Raw genomic sequence first — 18,373 nt, forward strand, 5'->3', positions numbered from 1 at the left:
TGGAGATCTAAATCGACAAGTGATATGCCAAAATCATAATATATAAGTAAGATGCAAACCTCTCCTTACAAACTAGTTTTGACAAGATGAGTTAGGCTTAAACTTACTTTTTAATATGATATTAAAGTATATCCTAGTGAGGTTTTTCGAGCCTATCATACCACCCCGCTTTCAAGGCACTGTCACACTACCCATAGATCTCTACATCAACACTCAAGATGTTCAGTCTTCAATGTGGAAATCCTACATCATCTTATATAAATGGAGGCAAAATGACTTTAGTCAATTAGTGTTGTATGATAAAACTCTTTCATTGGCCAGTTGGGGTTGAGAATTGCAACACCGTGATCTAACTCCTAATTCCCTTTTTTTCATGTTATTAAGCCTTTTTAGAATTTTATTCTTATATGACCAACTAAGAATAATTTTACAAAAAGATCTTTTGTCCATGACCAAAAGTGATGGAATATTACTTTATGTACTTCCAGTAAGGTAATGAGGTGGAATCAAACCAAAGTCAATTTAGAGGCTTTGAGTTAGTGAAAGCACAACCCTAGGTGTTCCTCATGAGTGTTTTTTTTTCAAATTTCTTGTTGTGAAGCCTATTTATGAATTTGTCTCAACCTTTGAAGATTGTGAATTCTTGGTGCCGGTTAAGAAGTGGACTTTAAGCTTAACTCAACCCCACAAAACTGACTTTTAAGATGAGGTTTATACTCACTTATATACTATATATTTACCTTATCTCTAGTCAATGTGGGATTCCAACACACCCCTCACGACGAGGTATATACATCTCGAGCGTGAAACTAGACATTAATGGGTGATCCAATAACAGTCCGATAGCGAGTGGAAAATAACGCCCAACAAACAATAAATATCGTTAGGATAGGATCTAACCTAGCTCTGATATCAAGTTAAGAAGTGGACTTTAAGCCTAACTTTCAATATTTTTTTCCTCAAAAGAACATTAGGCTTTAAACAAAGAAACATTGATGCCTACTTAATTTAGAGTATATATGTGGTTAATTTAGAGTATATATTTGGGTGGTGTTAGGATATTTATCCTATTTTATCATCATTATAGTGTGTCAAGGGTTGTTAGATATTAAGATGTGTGTTTTTGTTATTTGGGCTTAGTCTATTCTGTATTAGGGCATTGGCCCATATCTTACAATATAAATAAACTACCCTATGTGTATGCTAAACACAAAAGGGATATTTTCTCCCAATCTTCTCTATTTCTCATATGGTATCTAGAGCACAGGAATAGTTCCAGTCAACTCCACGGTCTCCGGCACCTATCACTGTCGCCGTCGTCACCGCCGCCGCCGTCGCAGCCGCCGTCGCCGCCGCCGCCGGAGTTCCAGAATCGACCGGCGACCACACCATCGGGATCGTCTCGGCCGGGCGACCACCGTCGCACGAAGATCGCGGCGATCGGAGCACCCACGCGCCGCCACGCGCCGCCGCAAGATTCGCCGCTGCCGCCGCTGCCGCCGCGCGTGCCGGCGCGTCGCCGGAGCTTTCCGCCGCCGATCAGCACCGCCGTGATCGCCTCCTCGCCCTCTTTCCGGATCTGTGGTCGTTGCGTCAATCGGAGCACTTTGAATTTTTAGGGTTTCTCCCTCTCTATGGCGTCTTCCTCGTCTACAAACACCTCTGTTGGTGGCTCATCTTCTGATCCCTCAATATATACCAATTATGTGAATGTACACTTGTCCATTGACAAGTTAGATGGCACAAATTATGCAACATGGGCGTCCGACATCAAACTTTGGTTGAAGAGTCAGGGGTACTTAGATCATCTTACTCAAAATGTGACTATTGCTCCCATAGATGACACTTCCCGCTGGATGAAAATTGATGCTCAGTTATGTATTGTTATAAAGTCCACCATTCACTCCTCACTGAAACAAATGTTTCGATCCTATGAAACATGTTCAGAAGTATGGGCACAAGCGAAGTTGTTATACACCAATGACACTCAGCGTCTTTATGGTGTTTGTCAGGACCTATTAACTGTTATTGGTCCGCGCAATCCTGGTCCCATGGCAGATTATTTGGGTAAAATTCATGCCCTTCTTCATGACTTTAATGATATATTACCTCCTGCTTCCACTCCTGCTGAAGAATTGGAACAACGATCAAAGTTCTTCATGTTGTTGGCATTATACGGACTCTCTGATGATGTTTCTCATGTCCGTGATCAGATTTTGGGTTCTCCTGTCATACCCAACTTTACTTCTACTTGTTCTGCTCTTTTGCGTATACCGAGCAAACCCGTCACTGAGACATCCTCCCATACTGATGATTCCTCTGTTATGGCTGCTCAACGTGATGATCGAAGTCGGTCTCGCAAGCCAAGTAAAGGACGTCCAAAATGTGACCATTGTGGCAAGTTAGGCCACAAGATTGATAAATGTTATGCTCTCCATGGACGTCCTCCTCGATCTGTAGCAATGGCAAATTCTGATCCACCTCCCCGATCACCGTCTGCAGACCATCCTACTTCATCTAATACCATAGACAAACCTGCACTCTTCAACGAATTTCTCAGATGGTATGAGGATCATCAGCACTCTGGTTCCACTACATCTGCATCTGTTGCACGTACAGGTACACCTTTTGTTGGTCTAACTCACTCTCTCGGACCTTGGGTCCTTGACTCAGGCGCCACTGATCACATCACCGGTAACAAGTCTTTGTTTTCTTCCTTGTCATGTCCTGATAATTTACCCTTGGTAACAATGGCTGATGGGTCTAGAGTCTCATCTCATGGTATTGGTACTGTTAATATTTTTCCATCCATATCCATTGATCATGTACTTTATGTCCCTGGGTCTCCCTTCAACTTACTGTCCATTAGTCGTTTAACTCGCACTCTTAATTGTGTTATTTCATTTACTAAAGATTCTGTTTGGTTGCAGGACCGGAGTTCGAAACACATGATTGGCACAGGATGTGAGTCTCATGGCCTTTATCATCTTCGTCCTTCTCCACATGTTGGCGTAGTCATGGAGTCACCATCCCTTCTTCATGCTCAGTTCGGTCATCCTAGTCTTGCCAAACTACAACAACTTGTCCCGAGGTTGTCCACATTATCAAGTTTGTCGTGTGAGTCTTGTCAGTTAGGGAAGCATACTCGTAGTTCCTTTCCTCGTAGTGTCTCACAACGGGCGTCGTCTCCCTTTTCATTGGTTCATTCTGACATTTGGGGACCTAGTCGTGTTAAGTCCATTTTAGGTTTTCAGTATTTTGTTACTTTTATTGATGACTATTCCAGATGTACTTGGTTGTTTTTAATGAAGAATCGTTCTGAGTTGTTTTCTATTTTCCAATCTTTTTTCAATGAAATAAAAACACAGTTTGGGGTTTCTATTCGACATTTACGTAGTGATAATGGCCGTGAATACCTTTCTCAACAGTTTAAACAGTTTATGGCTTCTCATGGCATTCTTCACCAAACCTCATGTGCTTATACCCCTCAACAAAATGGGGTGGCTGAGCGCAAGAATAGACACCTTATTGAAACAACTCGTACACTTCTGATACACGGTCAAGTACCCTCACGCTTTTGGGGTGATGCAGTTCTCACAGCATGTTATCTTATCAACCGCATGCCATCTTCCGTCCTAGATAACAAAATCCCTCATTCTATCTTATTTCCTCAAGACCCTCTGCATCCATTACCTCTTCGAGTTTTTGGGTCTACATGTTTTGTTCATGATTTTAGTCCTGGTCTTGATAAGTTGTCTCCTAGATCTCACAAATGTGTCTTCTTAGGATTTCCCCGGTCACAAAAGGGCTATAAGTGTTTTTCCCCATCTCTCAATCGTCATTTTATCTCTGCTGATGTCACTTTTGATGAGTCTTCTTTTTACTTTTCACATCTATCTTCTAGTTCTGTACCTCTCCCTGTTACTGTTGATATTCCTCTTGTCTGTGATCCTCCTGGTGATACTCCACCCCTTTTGTCTTCTCCTTCTTTAGACTCTCATTCACCACAGGCTCATCCTTCACCTCCACCACTTCAGGTTTATAGTCGCCGTAATTGCCTACCTCATGACTCACTTCCGGTGCCGCCTCATGTGTCTCCTCCGGCTCCAGCAACTGAGTCTGACTTGCCTATTGCCCTCCGTAAAGGTATACGCTCTACCCGTAACCCTTCCCCCCATTATACTGTTCTTAATTACCACAGATTATCTCCATCATTTTATACTTGTCTCTCATCCATTTCTTCTGTGTCAATTCCCAAATCTGTGGGTGATGCCTTAACTCATCCTGGTTGGCGTCAAGCTATGATGGATGAATTAAGTGCCTTACAGGAAAGTGGAACTTGGGAGCTTGTCCAATTACCATCTGGAAAGTCTGTTGTTGGTTGCAGGTGGGTGTATGCTATCAAGGTTGGTCCTGATGGTACAATTGATCGTCTGAAAGCTCGACTGGTTGCCAAAGGCTACACACAGATTTTTGGTTTGGATTATGGTGATACTTTTTCTCCAGTGGCAAAGATGACCTCTGTTCGCCTATTCATTGCCATGGCCGCTCTTCGACAATGGCCTCTTTACCAACTTGATGTCAAAAATGCTTTTCTCAATGGTGATTTGCATGAAGAAATTTATATGGAGCAACCGCCTGGCTTTGTTGCTCAGGGGGAGTCATCTGGATTGGTATGTCGTCTTCGCAAATCCTTATATGGCCTAAAACAGTCTCCTCGGGCCTGGTTTGGTAAATTCAGTTGTGTTGTTCAACAATTTGGTATGTCTCGCAGTGAAGCGGATCATTCAGTGTTCTATCGCCACTCGAGTGCTGGATGTATCTACTTAATAGTGTATGTCGATGATATTGTTCTCACAGGAAGCGACTATCTTGGCATCTCTCAGATGAAACAACACCTTTGTCATCATTTTCAAACCAAAGATCTTGGCAAACTTCGGTATTTTTTGGGTATTGAAGTAGCACAATCCAGTGATGGTATTGTCATATCTCAGAGGAAGTATGCGTTAGACATCTTGGAGGAAACAGGGTTAATGAACTGTAAATCTGTTGAGACACCTATGGACCCTAACATCAAACTCCTACCAAATCAGGGGGAGCCTTTCTCAGATCCTGAACGGTACAGAAGACTAGTTGGTAAATTAAACTATCTTACTGTTACGCGTCCTGACATTTCCTTCGCAGTTAGTGTGGTGAGTCAATTTCTAAACTCCCCATGTGAAGACCATTGGGATGCAGTTGTTCGCATACTGAAGTATATTAAAAGATCACCTGGGAAAGGTTTGCTATATGGCCCTAACAACGATACAAAAATCGTTTGTTATTCAGATGCTGATTGGGCTGGTTCCCCTTCTGATAGGAGGTCTACTTCTGGATATTGTGTCTCTATTGGTGGCAACCTGATATCTTGGAAAAGTAAGAAGCAAAGTGTTGTGGCAAGGTCCAGTGCAGAAGCAGAATATAGAGCTATGGCATCAGCTACTTGCGAGCTTGTGTGGCTTAAACAATTGTTGAGTGAATTGAAATTTGGAGATGTCACTCACATGATACTTATATGTGATAATCAAGCTGCTCTCCATATTAGCTCTAATCCTGTCTTCCATGAGAGAACCAAACACATTGAAGTTGATTGCCATTTCATTCGAGAAAAAATCATATCCGGAGATATCAAGACTGAGTTTGTTAATTCAAGCAACCAGTTGGCAGACATATTCACTAAGTCCTTACGAGGACCTAGAATTGATTATCTTTGTAACAAGCTTGGAACATATGATTTATATGCTCCAGCTTGAGGGGGAGTGTTAGATATTAAGATGTGTGTTTTTGTTATTTGGGCTTAGTCTATTCTGTATTAGGGCATTGGCCCATATCTTACAATATAAATAAACTACCCTATGTGTATGCTAAACACAAAAGGGATATTTTCTCCCAATCTTCTCTATTTCTCATAAGGGTTACCCTATTTATCATGATTATATTGTGTCTAGGATTACCCTATTTATCATGATTATAGTGTGTCTAGGGTTACCCTATTTATCATGTATTTGTGTATCAATTTATTCTTATAAATAGAAGATTGTGAGAGGGATCAATTAAGCCCTCAAGAATTATTTCTTTTCAATCTTAAGTTGGTATCAGAGCGGGTCGATCCCGCTCTGGTTTCTGTCTCGTAATATATATCTGTCCGGCGCCATAGTTCTTCGTCGCCCGCCGCTGCCCGCCGCTGCCCGCCGCCGGCCACCGTCCGGCCACCGTCAACCGCCGGTCACCGTCGCCGCCGCCGGCCACCGTCTGGCCACCGTCGCCGCCGGCCACCGTCGTCCGTCGCCGGCCGCCGTTCACCGCCCGCCGTTGCCGGCCACCGTCGTCCATCACTGTCACAGTTTCCTTCGTCTAAACCCTTAGGGTTTTTTTTTTGTTCCTCGCTAGTACTATTTGTCTTCTTCAGAGATGGCGTCTGGCAGTACTCTTTCCTTCTCTGGAAGTCCATCAATTACCTCCGAGAAGCTAAATGGAAAAAATTATCTATCATGGTCTGCTGCTGTTGAAATGTGGTTCCTTGGCCAAGGGCATTATGACCACCTTGAGCGAGATGGAAGCCATGTGCCTACTGAAAAAGCTGATCAGTGGAAACAAGCAGATTTCCAGTTGTGTACCCTGTTATGGCAATCAGTGGAACCCAAACTTCTTGTATCTTTGAGGGCTTTCAAAACTTGTCACTCCTTTTGGAAGAAAGCCCAAAGCATTTATGCCAACGATATTCAACGTCTCTATGACACTACGAACAAGCTTGCATCTCTTAAAATGGCAGACCATGATATGGTGTCCTTCATGGCTGAAGCCCAATCTGCTGTCGAAGAACTTAGGATGTTTTTGGAAGTAGATCCATTAGAGGATATCAAAAAGAAACTAGACAAATTTTACATGGTGTTGATCCTTCGTGCCCTACATCCCGATTTTGATCATCTCAGAGATCAACTTCTAACTAGTCATGAGGTTCCCTCTATGGAAACATTGACCACTCGCCTTCTGCGTGTCCCGGTATCTCAAACTCAAGAAGCGCATGAACTAGTGGAACCATCTGTCATGGTTGCCACACGAGGAAGAGGAGGACGTGGCACTAGAGGAGGAGGACGAGGAGGTCGGGGACGTACTCAATGCACATATTGTAAAAGGATGGGTCATACTCAAGAGAATTGCTACTCCTTACATGGTTTCCCTTCCAAAACCGCCAATATTTCGAAGACTGAAACTTCCACTTCGAAAACTGAAACCTCCACTTCTATGTTTTCTGAGGATGAATATCAAGAGTATTTAAGGTTAAAGTCTAACAGCTTGGCACAACCATCTCAATCTCCCAATACATCAACAGCCTGCGTTTCTCAATCTATGGAATGTCAAAATTCATGGGTAATTGACTCAGGTGCTTCTGATCACATTTCTGGTAATACCTCTTTGTTCTCATCTATTTCCTTTCGAGAAAAACCTCATTTCATAACCCTTGCAAATGGATCTAAAACTTCTTCCAAAGGAGTCGGTCATGTTTCTTTGTCTCCCTCCCTCAATCTCAACTCAGTCCTTTTTGTCCCTAATTGTCCTTTTAATTTAATTTCCTTAAGCCAGTTGACTAAAATGTTAAATTGTTCAATAACCTTTGATCATAAATCTTTTGTTATACAGGAGCGTGGTTCGGGGAGACAGATTGGAGAAGGATATGAAGCTGGCGGATTATACCATTTTGGATCTCGTCCAAGGGTGTCTTGTGTTGCTGCTCCTAATCCTAAAGTGCTACATGATCGACTTGGCCATCCTCATTTGTCCAAATTAAAAAAGATGTGTCCTGAACTTAGTGGTCTCCAAACTTTAGAATGTGAGTCATGTCAATTAGGAAAACATGTTAGATCTTCCTTTCCTAAAAGGTCTCAATCAATATGTAATTCTAGTTTTTCCATCATCCATTCTGATATATGGGGACCTAGTCGTATCTCCTCCTTTGGTTTTAGATATTTTGTTACCTTTATTGATGAATATTCAAGATGTACTTGGGTTTATCTTATGAAAAATCGTTCTGAATTGTTAGTTATCTTTACATCCTTTTTAAATGAAATCAAGAATCAATTTGGTCAAGTAATCAAAATATTAAGAACTGATAATGCAAAAGAGTATTTCTCATCCTCCTTTTCTGCCATCTTGAGTTCCCATGGTATCTTACATCAGTCTACTTGTCCTCATACACCACAACAAAATGGTATAGCAGAACGAAAAAATAGACACTTGGTTGAAACTGCTCGTACCCTTTTGCTTGGTGCCCATATTCCTGTCCATCACTGGGGGGATGCCATCTTAACTTCATGTTATCTTATTAATAGGATGCCCTCCTCCTCTCTTGATAATAAAGTCCCTTTCTCCATTTTGTTTCCTAATGATCCTCTCTTTCATACATCTCCCCGAGTGTTTGGCTGTGTATGTTTTGTTCATGACATGTCTCCAGGTCTAGACAAACTCTCCGCTCGCGCTCTCAAATGTGTCTTCTTAGGCTATTCTCGACTTCAAAAAGGATATCGGTGTTACTCTCCTGAAACTAAGAAGTATTACATGTCTGCCAATGTCACATTCTTTGAACAGACTCCTTACTTCTCTCCATCTGTTCAGGATGTTTCTATCCTCCAGCAAGTCCTTCCTATTCCAATGGCTGAGTCAAATAGCTCCACTGTCTCTGTCATTCCAAGTCTTGATCACAATCCTTCTACACCTGTTTCTCCACATACTGAGATCATCCCACACAGGGCCTCAATGGATAGTCCACCTCCCCAAGACAATGGTGAATCTCCTACTTCAGATTCTTCTCCCTCGTCACCTCCTCCCACGCCTCCTGGTGCAAATGATTCAGCATGGCCTATTGCCCTTAGAAAAGGTACTCGTTCCACTCGGAACCCTCATCCCATTTATAATTTTCTAAGCTATCATCGATTGTCGCCCTCCTATTTTTCTCTTTTATCCTCAGTGTCCTCTGTTGTTATACCCAAGAATGTGAAAGAAGCACTTGATCATCCTGGATGGCGACAAGCTATGATTGCAGAAATGCAGGCTCTTGACCACAGTAATACTTGGGAGCTGGTGCCCCTTCCCCCAGGAAAAAAGGCGGTTGGTTGTCGATGGGTGTATGCAGTTAAAGTTGGCCCTGATGGTGAAATTGATCGGCTCAAAGCTCGGCTTGTTGCCAAAGGTTACACTCAGGTTTATGGTCTTGATTATTGTGACACTTTCTCTCCTGTAGCCAAGATGACTACTATTCGTCTCTTCTTTGCCATGGCAGCCATTCGTCACTGGCCACTTCATCAATTGGATATCAAGAATGCCTTCCTACATGGTGATCTTGAGGAAGAAGTTTATATGGAGCAACCTCCTGGGTTTGTTGCTCAGGGGGAGTCTGGTATGGTATGCAAATTGCATCGATCTCTATATGGCCTTAAGCAATCCCCACGTGCTTGGTTTGGAAAGTTTAGCTCCATTGTTCAAAAATTTGGGCTAAAACGCAGTGAAGCAGACCATTCAGTTTTTTATTGTCATTCTTCTCTCGGGAAATGTGTTTACTTAATAGTATATGTTGATGATATTGTCATTACAGGAAATGATGCTGTTGGAATATCTCAACTAAAAGAGTACTTGTGTAGACATTTTCAAACCAAGGATCTTGGAAGTCTCAAATACTTTTTAGGCATTGAAGTAGCGCAATCAAAAGATGGAGTTGTAATCTCCCAAAGGAAGTATGCTCTTGATATATTACAAGAAACAGGCATGATTGATTGTAGACCGGTAGACAGTCCCATGGACCCAAACCAGAAATTAAGGACAGAAGAAGGTGAATTATTCTCCGATCCAGAGAGGTATAGGAGGCTGGTTGGCAAACTGATTTATCTCACTATTACAAGGCCAGATCTATCCTTTGCAGTTGGAGTGGTTAGTCAGTTCATGCAAGCTCCATGTGTTGACCATTGGAATGCTCTCATTCGCATTCTAAGGTATGTAAAGAAGGCTCCCGGGCAAGAATTGTTATATGAAGATAAAGGAAGCATTCATGTCTCTGGATATTGTGATGCAGATTGGGCAGGTTCACCTATTGATAGACGGTCTACAACAGGATATTGTGTTTTTCTGGGAGGAAACATTATTTCATGGAAAAGTAAGAAACAGAATGTAGTAGCTCGATCAACCGCGGAAGCCGAGTATAGGGCAATGGCATCATTAACATGTGAACTTATATGGGTGAAACAATTCCTTCAAGAGCTTAAATTTTGTGACATCCATACTATGAAGATGTATTGCGACAATCAAGCTGCTCTCCACATTGCATCAAATCCAGTGTTTCACGAGAGGACTAAACATATAGAAATTGATTGTCATTTTGTTCGTGAAAAGTTGTTGACCAAAGAAATATGTACTGAGTTTATTGGGTCAAACGATCAACTCGCAGATGTATTGACTAAGTCATTAAGGGGTCCTCGGATTGAGTTTATTTGTTCCAAGCTTGGTACATACAATTTGTATGCTCCAGCTTGAGGGGGAGTGTTAGGATATTTATCCTATTTTATCATCATTATAGTGTGTCAAGGGTTACCCTATTTATCATGATTATATTGTGTCTAGGATTACCCTATTTATCATGATTATAGTGTGTCTAGGGTTACCCTATTTATCATGTATTTGTGTATCAATTTATTCTTATAAATAGAAGATTGTGAGAGGGATCAATTAAGCCCTCAAGAATTATTTCTTTTCAATCTTAAGTGGTGGAAACCTCACCTTACAAGCCGGTTTTGTAGAATTGAGTTAGGTTAAAAGTCCACTTCTTACCAGTGACAATCACTCACTGGTTAGACCTCTTCGTCCACTACAACTATTACATAAGATACACTTGCCTTGTAACACACTATGCACACACCAAAGCGCCACCATGTCATTGGAGACATCACACAAGATTTGTTCTTATGTGCTTGGGTGAATATTACAAACCACCAAATTTGGTGGTCGACAATTTGGATATCTTAGAAGTTTTATATTTTATTCTATCGAGATATTTTAGGAAGTTTCTGATTTTATTCCTATTAATTTTAATTTTGTATATTGGTGGTTGCATCTTATTTTTATTACTAACATAATCCCACGGTATGAGGAATTTGTTTCCCATAATAGATTGTCCTTATTTCCTCAATTATCCAATTAATGTATGTATGTATGTTAGATGTAAGTAATAAGATTGAACAACAGAGAAAATATTTTCTGAACCTGAGACAGTATTAGAGCTCTTGCATTTTATGTTTCCCTAATTAACATAAAACGCAATATATCTATCAATATTCAACATAGTATCTAGAGCTTGAGATGTTTTGAGAATTTTTTTCGTCACCTTTGCCACGTCAATCATTGTCGCCGAAGTCTCAATTTAGACCGGCAACCACACGGTTTTGATTGTCTTGTCAGGCAACCTCCACGCCATAAGAATCGCTGCCATCAGAGAAGCCACACTCCCTCACGCACCACTCAAAGTCACTCCTTTGTCTGTTTCACTGCCGCTCATGGTAGCGCATCACGACCACTCTCCAGCAACCATCACATACACCGAGATCACTTCTTCATCCGCTTTCTGGATCTAGTCTGTTGATCCAATCTGACTTGGTAGTCTTTACTAACTACGTCAATTTGCACTTGCTCATTGATTTGTTAGATGGCACTAATTATGTGACTTAGGTGTCAAACATTAAACTTTGGCTTGAGAGTCAGGGGTATCTTGATCATCTTACTCAAAAAGTGACAAATATTGCTCCCAATGACTTTTCCGTTGGAAGAGAATTGATGCTCAGTTATGTATGGTTCTCAAGAATACCATTCAATCTTCTTTAAAACAAACGTTTCATGTCTACAACACATGTTCTGAAGACTGAGAACATGCCAAATTGTTATACACCAAAGATACTCTGCATCTTTGTGGTGTTTGTCACAATCTTATTATACACCAAAGATACTCCACGAAATCAGGACTCCATGGCTGCTTATTTAGGTAAGATTCGTGCTCTTTTTCATGAATTTTATGAGTTATTACCTCATGCCTCTACTCCTGCCCAAGAAATAGGACAATGGTCCAAGTTCTTCACAGTATTGGCTTTACATAAACTTACTGATAAATACTTTCATATTTGTGATCAGATTTTGGGTTCCCCTATTATACCCAATTTAACCTTTACTTGTTCCACCATTCTGCATGTGCCATGAAAACTATCAACGATACATCTATTTCTGCCAATGATTCCTCTACTTTGGCATCTCAACATGATGATCACAATTGCTCTCACAAGCTAGGAAAAGGGTGTCACAAGTAGGACCATTGTGGCAAACTAGGCCACAAGATTGGTAGTATTATGCATTACATGGTTGTCCTCCTTGATCTATTGATGTTGCTAAAACTGATTCTCCCTCACAATCATCTACTATGAATCCTCCTCCATCTGATACCATCAATAAATCTACTCTCTTCAATGAATTTCTTAAATAATGTGAGGATCATGAACCCTTCAGTTCCACTACTTTTGTTGCACATATAGGTACATCTTTTGTTGGTCTGACTCAATCTTCGTCTACTCATGAGCCATAGATCACATTACTGGTAACAAATCTTTGTTTTCCTTTTTACCCTCTCCAAAAAATTGACCTTTTGTTACAAAAGCTAATGGGTCCAAGGTTTTAGCTCATGGTGTTAGGATTGTTAGTCTTTTCCTTTTTTATCCATTGATAATGTTCTTTATGTCCCTGGGTCTCCTTTTAACTTATTATCCATTAGTCGTCCAACTCATTCTCTTGATTGGGTTATTTCTTTCACAAAAATTTTTGTTTATTTCTAGGACCATAGTTCGAGACAAGTGATTGGCCTCCATCTCTCCTTCATGCTCAACTAGGTCATCTCAGTCTATCCAAATTGCAATAGCTTTTTTCCAAGTTGTCTGGTTTGGTGTGAGTCATAATCTAGCCAAATTGCAACAGTTTGTTCCAAGTTTATCCAAGTTGTCTAGTTTGTTGTCAGTCATGTCAATTAAAAAAACATAGTCATGGTTCCTCTCCTAGTAAAGGTCTCACAATGTGCTTCGCCCCTGTTTGCCTTAATTCACTCTGATATTTGGGGACCTAGTTGTGTTAAGTCTAATTTAAGTTTTCAATATTTTGTTACTTTTATTGATGATTATTCCAGATTTACTTTGTTATTTTTGATGAAAAATTGTTTTGATTTATTTCATATCTTTCAAACCTTTTATAATGAAATTAAACTCAATTCGGTATTCAAACTTTGCTAAGTGATAATGGTCATGAATATCTTTTAAATTCTTTTAAACAGTTTATGGCTTCTCATAGCATTCTCCATCAAACTTCTTGTACTTATACACCTCAACAAAATAGAAGTAGTTGAGCACAAGAATAGAAATTTTACTAAAACAACTCACTTTTTTAATTCATGGTGAATTTCTTAAACATTTTTGAAGTAATGTTATTCTTATGCATGTTATCTTATTAATTGTATGTCGTCTTTTGTTTTAGATAATCAAATTCCTCATTCTATTTTATTTCCTCATGAACCTATCATCCTTTGCCTTTGAAAGTTTTTGAGTATACATGTTTTGTTCATAATTTTGGTCCCGGTAAGTTATCTCTGAGATCACTCAAATGCATCATTTTAGGATTTACTCGATCACAAAAAAGGTTACTAGTGCTCTTCTCCTTCTCTCAACCGATATTTTGTTTTTGCAAATGTCACCTTCAATGAGTTTTCTTTTTCTTTAAGGGTCCTTCTTCTTCTTATGTGTCTCCATCTACTACAGTTAATATTCTTGTTATATGTGATCCTCTTGGTCCACCATCAGATTATCCTCCTCCATCAATGAAGGTTGTCCTGAAAGGGATGGTGGCAACAATGAAGCTTGTTGTCTAGGGTTTTGGTGTGCGCAATCAGAGGTCGCACCCAAAATTTGAGAATGTTGATACCATCTTATAGTTTAGGGTAGAATCATTTTTTGATATATTATGCTGAGAATACAATTCATATATACAAGGCTGGAAATCTATTTTAGGAAGTATAATAATAGCACCTAGACAACTGAATCCCTATGATTAGGTGATATCCCTATTATACACTGTAATTATAATCTGCTAAATAAGGAAACAATAAAACAAATCCTGACAGAAATAATACAGCTAATAAAACATATTCTAACATATAGGATTAGCTGCTTATTTCTATATAGGAATAGCACTTTGTAATTATAATTATAACTATAATTACATCAAATAGAAATATTGTTAGTTCAACCAAAACCACAAAACACAAAACTAATACCATATTTTAACAAAAGAAAATAGAAGAAATTAACAAAAACATGTTTTTCTGCATACCAACTGGTAAATACAAACCAGGAAATGAGATGCAGCGAAAAAGAAAAGTTTTAAAAAGCTAAATTGTGAATAGATGAAATGTTAATACCTGCCACCATGTATTTCCCATCTGGGGTAAAAGTAGCCTCTATAGGAGTACCAGGAGATGCTTCCAAACTAAACCCACAACGCTGCACAAGTTAGAAAACTATCAACTTCCACATATTTTGAACAAACACACTATTGAATAAGGAAAATGTAATGCAAAAGATTCAATGATCAAAGAAGTTAACCTTTTCTCCTCCATATGCATCAAGAATATAAATATTGTTATTAGTAGTAGTTAAAAGCATTGATTTGCCATCATTACTGAATTTGATATCACAAACTTCAGCTGTGTCACCACCAACTAGAAAGGTGTCAAATGGACCCTACACCAATATGGGGGCAATGTCAAAGTTGTGGAAGTTAAGAAAATCATGGAAAAATTTAGATAAAGACCACAAATACAAAACCTTGTCATAAGAACGAGAATCGAATAATTTAATAGCCCCCCCTTCCATTGCTACAGCAAAGACAAGGCCTTGTTGGTCATATGCCACAGCAGGTCTACCACGTAGACGTAAGATGCCCTGAAAACTATAAAAGTGAGCATAAATCATAATTATCTCTTACAATTTTTGCACGGTGCACTGTGAAATTATTAACATTTTGAAGCTCAAACATGGGTTTAAATCACATGTGCACTCATGGTTGCATTATGGTTGCAGCATGTCAACTGAGTCAATGCAATTGTAGTGGTTGCCACAACCAAGATGTTAAGTACTGAAAGAAGAATAAGTCAAAAAAGTGGCCTGTTTTCTAAATATTTTACCTAGTAATTTTGTCTTATATAGGATATTCACCAATATAACTAAGAATCTAGACAATATTTTAATTGTCATTCAACACTCAAATCAATACTTTAAATCTCTCCCTCCCCCAAAAAAGAAAACTACCAACCTGGCAAGCATTTACTCGAAGATCCCATATCCTGACACTGTGGTCTAGAGAACCAGACATGAAGCTATCATTGATTGGAGACATGCAAAGAGAAACAACCCTAAAGAAAGTATAACAAAGGTATTAACATAATCAGAATCATAGACAAATTATTGTTCTGATTGCACATGAAAATAATTTATCTATGCTCCTATTGAGTTCAAAAAAAGGGAGAGGCAAAAGAAAACTTACTTTAGATGCATCAGTAGCACAATATAAACATTAAAAAACGTTTAAAAAATTTAAAAATAAAATAATATAACCATCCGCCAAAAACTGAAAACTATTTATATATCATTTGTATGTATGATATAAGAAATCATAATCTTGGTGGCCATATATAATTCCAAGCATCTGCTTATACAAATAATTATAAACAGTAACCTTAGTCCCAACTACCAGAGGCCAAATATGTCCCAAAACAAAAAGAAAATGATAGAACAATAAGAAATAAGAATTGATTTCTGCCTAAAGTGTAGCAATTAAAAAAAAAAAGCAGCTAGTTTTCCTTCTGCAAGGTAAAAGAAGAACATTTATCTACATTCAAACCTAACCTCTGTGTGTGCCCTTTGAAGTATCTTATGCATCGGTTATCATACATTGATAAGTATCGCAATGATTCTGGAAAAAATAGAATAAGAAGTCAATAACTGCAATCATAACTTGTAGTTGCAGACGAGTTGCAACTTGTCAATTAAAATGGTTTTATAGAGAAGCCCACCTCCAGTAGACTCCAAATTGTATTTTGAAGAGCATATAACAGAGCTTGGATGATGAGTAAAGCATATCCTATCTGTACCATGTTTCTTATGAGAAGTAGTCTTCAGCAACCTGGAATTCACGGTAAGATGCATAGAAAAAAACTATTCATGTATGAAGCAGAGTAAGTAAATCATATAAACTGGATCATTTATTAAGCAAACCATTTCACAGGGGAAAAAAGGAAAACTTAATAGGTATAATTAACTGTGGGCAAAAGTTTACTGTATTAACAAATTAAGCTTATGCAATAAAGCAAATGTCTTTTCTGGACAAAACGAAACAAAATTAGAACTAAAATGGTGCTTGGTATTTGATTCTATCTTTCTCTTTTCTTAATCTCGAAGGACTTATCATTGTAATACAATTTCGAGAAAATATATAACATTGTAAGAATGTTCTAGGAAAATGTATGTGGTAGTTATTTTTGGGCGGAAGGTCGTGTAGTTACATTTAAGTAGAAAGGTTAAGCCGAGCAATTACATATTTTATTAAATTAGAAAATTATTTTTATTTGTTAAAAATAAAATGGTCTAAATTAAAAACGACACCAAAAATAATTACAAAATGTGTATCCACTTTACATAATAGTATAGATGAGATCGTTAGTCAGGCGACCAGTTTTCAGCTAATAGAATCATAACGGTCAAGATACTAAGACTTGTTGAAAAAACACAAATGTTAATAAGAATGACAAGAAAGATACACCAATTATCAAATAGTAACCAAACACAAAAGCAATTGTTTACAATAACCATTGGGTCCTTTCTAGTGCACACAGTTGCAACCAGTCAGCCATTTGCTCAGTTAAGAATATATTCTCAACAACAATTAAAATCACCCACCATTAAGTAAAAGAAAACAACTAGGAAGCAGTGACACCTCATAGCATGTCAATATGTTAGACACTTTTCAAACAGAACACTTGTCAAACACACCTTCCACACATGTCCAATACCCCTCAAACTTGTCGCAATTAAGAAAAATGATTAGGATCAAACACATATTGGACACCTCTTGATGAAACTTGAACAAAAGTAGAAAGAGTGAACCAACACCATTTATTGGCTAAACACTTTCTAGATAATACTGTCATACAAAGGTAAAACGAAATAAAAAATCAACTTATCTTTATATTACAAGGCTCATAATATTTTTTGGTGAGGTTAATATCCATAGAACTTAACAAGTTCTTTGAATTATTAAGGGTAAGATTTGCTTCTTTCTCATAAAAGTAAACTCACTTGGCATTAGCGATGTCATAAAGTCGAACTGAGTCATCCTCACTTGCCGTGACAAGTAAATCATCCTTTCGATGGAAATCAATGGAATGTATCTTCCCACCCTGGAAATACAAAGATAGTTAAGCATTGCAGAAAAGGCACAGTTACGATGAAGCCACCATTTCCACACCAAAAACAACAAGAATATAAGATAGAAACTGATTGAAAGAACCCAAGGATTTGTTCCTCAAAGATATTAGACTCGTTAAACCAAATTACTCACACTTTAAATCAAATAAAAATAATATAAAATATTAGTTTAAAAAGGAAAAGCTCAATAATCTCAGTAATTTGATCCAAGAGAACAACGGCAATAAGTTCAGATAAAAGCGTAAGGCTGGATATATGAACAGAAGGTTCCGTAATAGATTAATGAACCCTAACAGAAATGTTTTTCCTTGCAACGAGAAACGCCTAAATGTGACTGAGGGCACTAAAATGAAGTGAAAAGAATGAAATTGAAAGGGAATAGAAGAGTTACGAATTCGGAGAAGACGGCTCCTATGGACATGCAGCGAACCAAATCATCGTCAAGCTCCGTAAGCGACGACGTCATCTTCGCCGAGCAAAGTATCAACAGTGTGAAAGGGCAGTAACACGGCAGAACAATCCGTCGTCTCTTTTTCACAGTTCTTTAACTGGTGGTGGGACAGGTTGGGATATTCCTCCACTATTTATTAGTAACTTCAAGAAGCACCCGGTCACTATATTATATATATATATATATATATATATATATATATATATATATATATATATATATTTATATATATATATATATATATATATACATATATATATATATACATATATACGCGTGTTTTTTTAGTTCGTACATCTTAGCAATATGTATCAAGTTTTAGTAGTCAAAAATA

At 38.5% G+C, this 18,373-nt stretch overlaps 1 protein-coding gene across 3 annotated transcripts in view; it reads right to left on the minus strand.

Annotated features, from left to right (window-relative positions):
• Window positions 1–18,171, minus strand: part of LOC124839157 (Transducin/WD40 repeat-like superfamily protein) — a 29,421-nt gene extending 11,250 nt beyond the window's left edge. For 2 of the 3 annotated variants that reach the window (XR_015786859.1, XM_088116228.1), the window contains exons 1-8: window positions 17,980–18,171; window positions 17,460–17,560; window positions 16,178–16,287; window positions 16,011–16,077; window positions 15,418–15,517; window positions 14,931–15,047; window positions 14,709–14,846; window positions 14,525–14,606 (exon numbers count right to left, since the gene is read on the minus strand). Coding sequence is in view for 2 of the 3 variants with exons in the window: in XM_088116228.1 (XP_087972354.1) it covers window positions 14,525–14,606; window positions 14,709–14,846; window positions 14,931–15,047; window positions 15,418–15,517; window positions 16,011–16,077; window positions 16,178–16,287; window positions 17,460–17,560; window positions 17,980–18,054 (790 nt within the window). In the remaining variant the exon portion in view is untranslated. The remainder of the gene's footprint in view (window positions 1–14,524; window positions 14,607–14,708; window positions 14,847–14,930; window positions 15,048–15,417; window positions 15,518–16,010; window positions 16,078–16,177; window positions 16,288–17,459; window positions 17,561–17,979) is intronic. The other variant, XM_088116227.1, reaches the window with a different exon arrangement.
• Window positions 18,172–18,373: the final 202 nt, after the last annotated feature.

The sequence above is a fragment of the Vigna umbellata genome, chromosome 5 (genome assembly GCF_029865625.1).
Source record: "Vigna umbellata cultivar VRB3 chromosome 5, Vumbellata_1.0, whole genome shotgun sequence".
Classification (NCBI taxonomy): Eukaryota; Viridiplantae; Streptophyta; class Magnoliopsida; order Fabales; family Fabaceae; genus Vigna; species Vigna umbellata.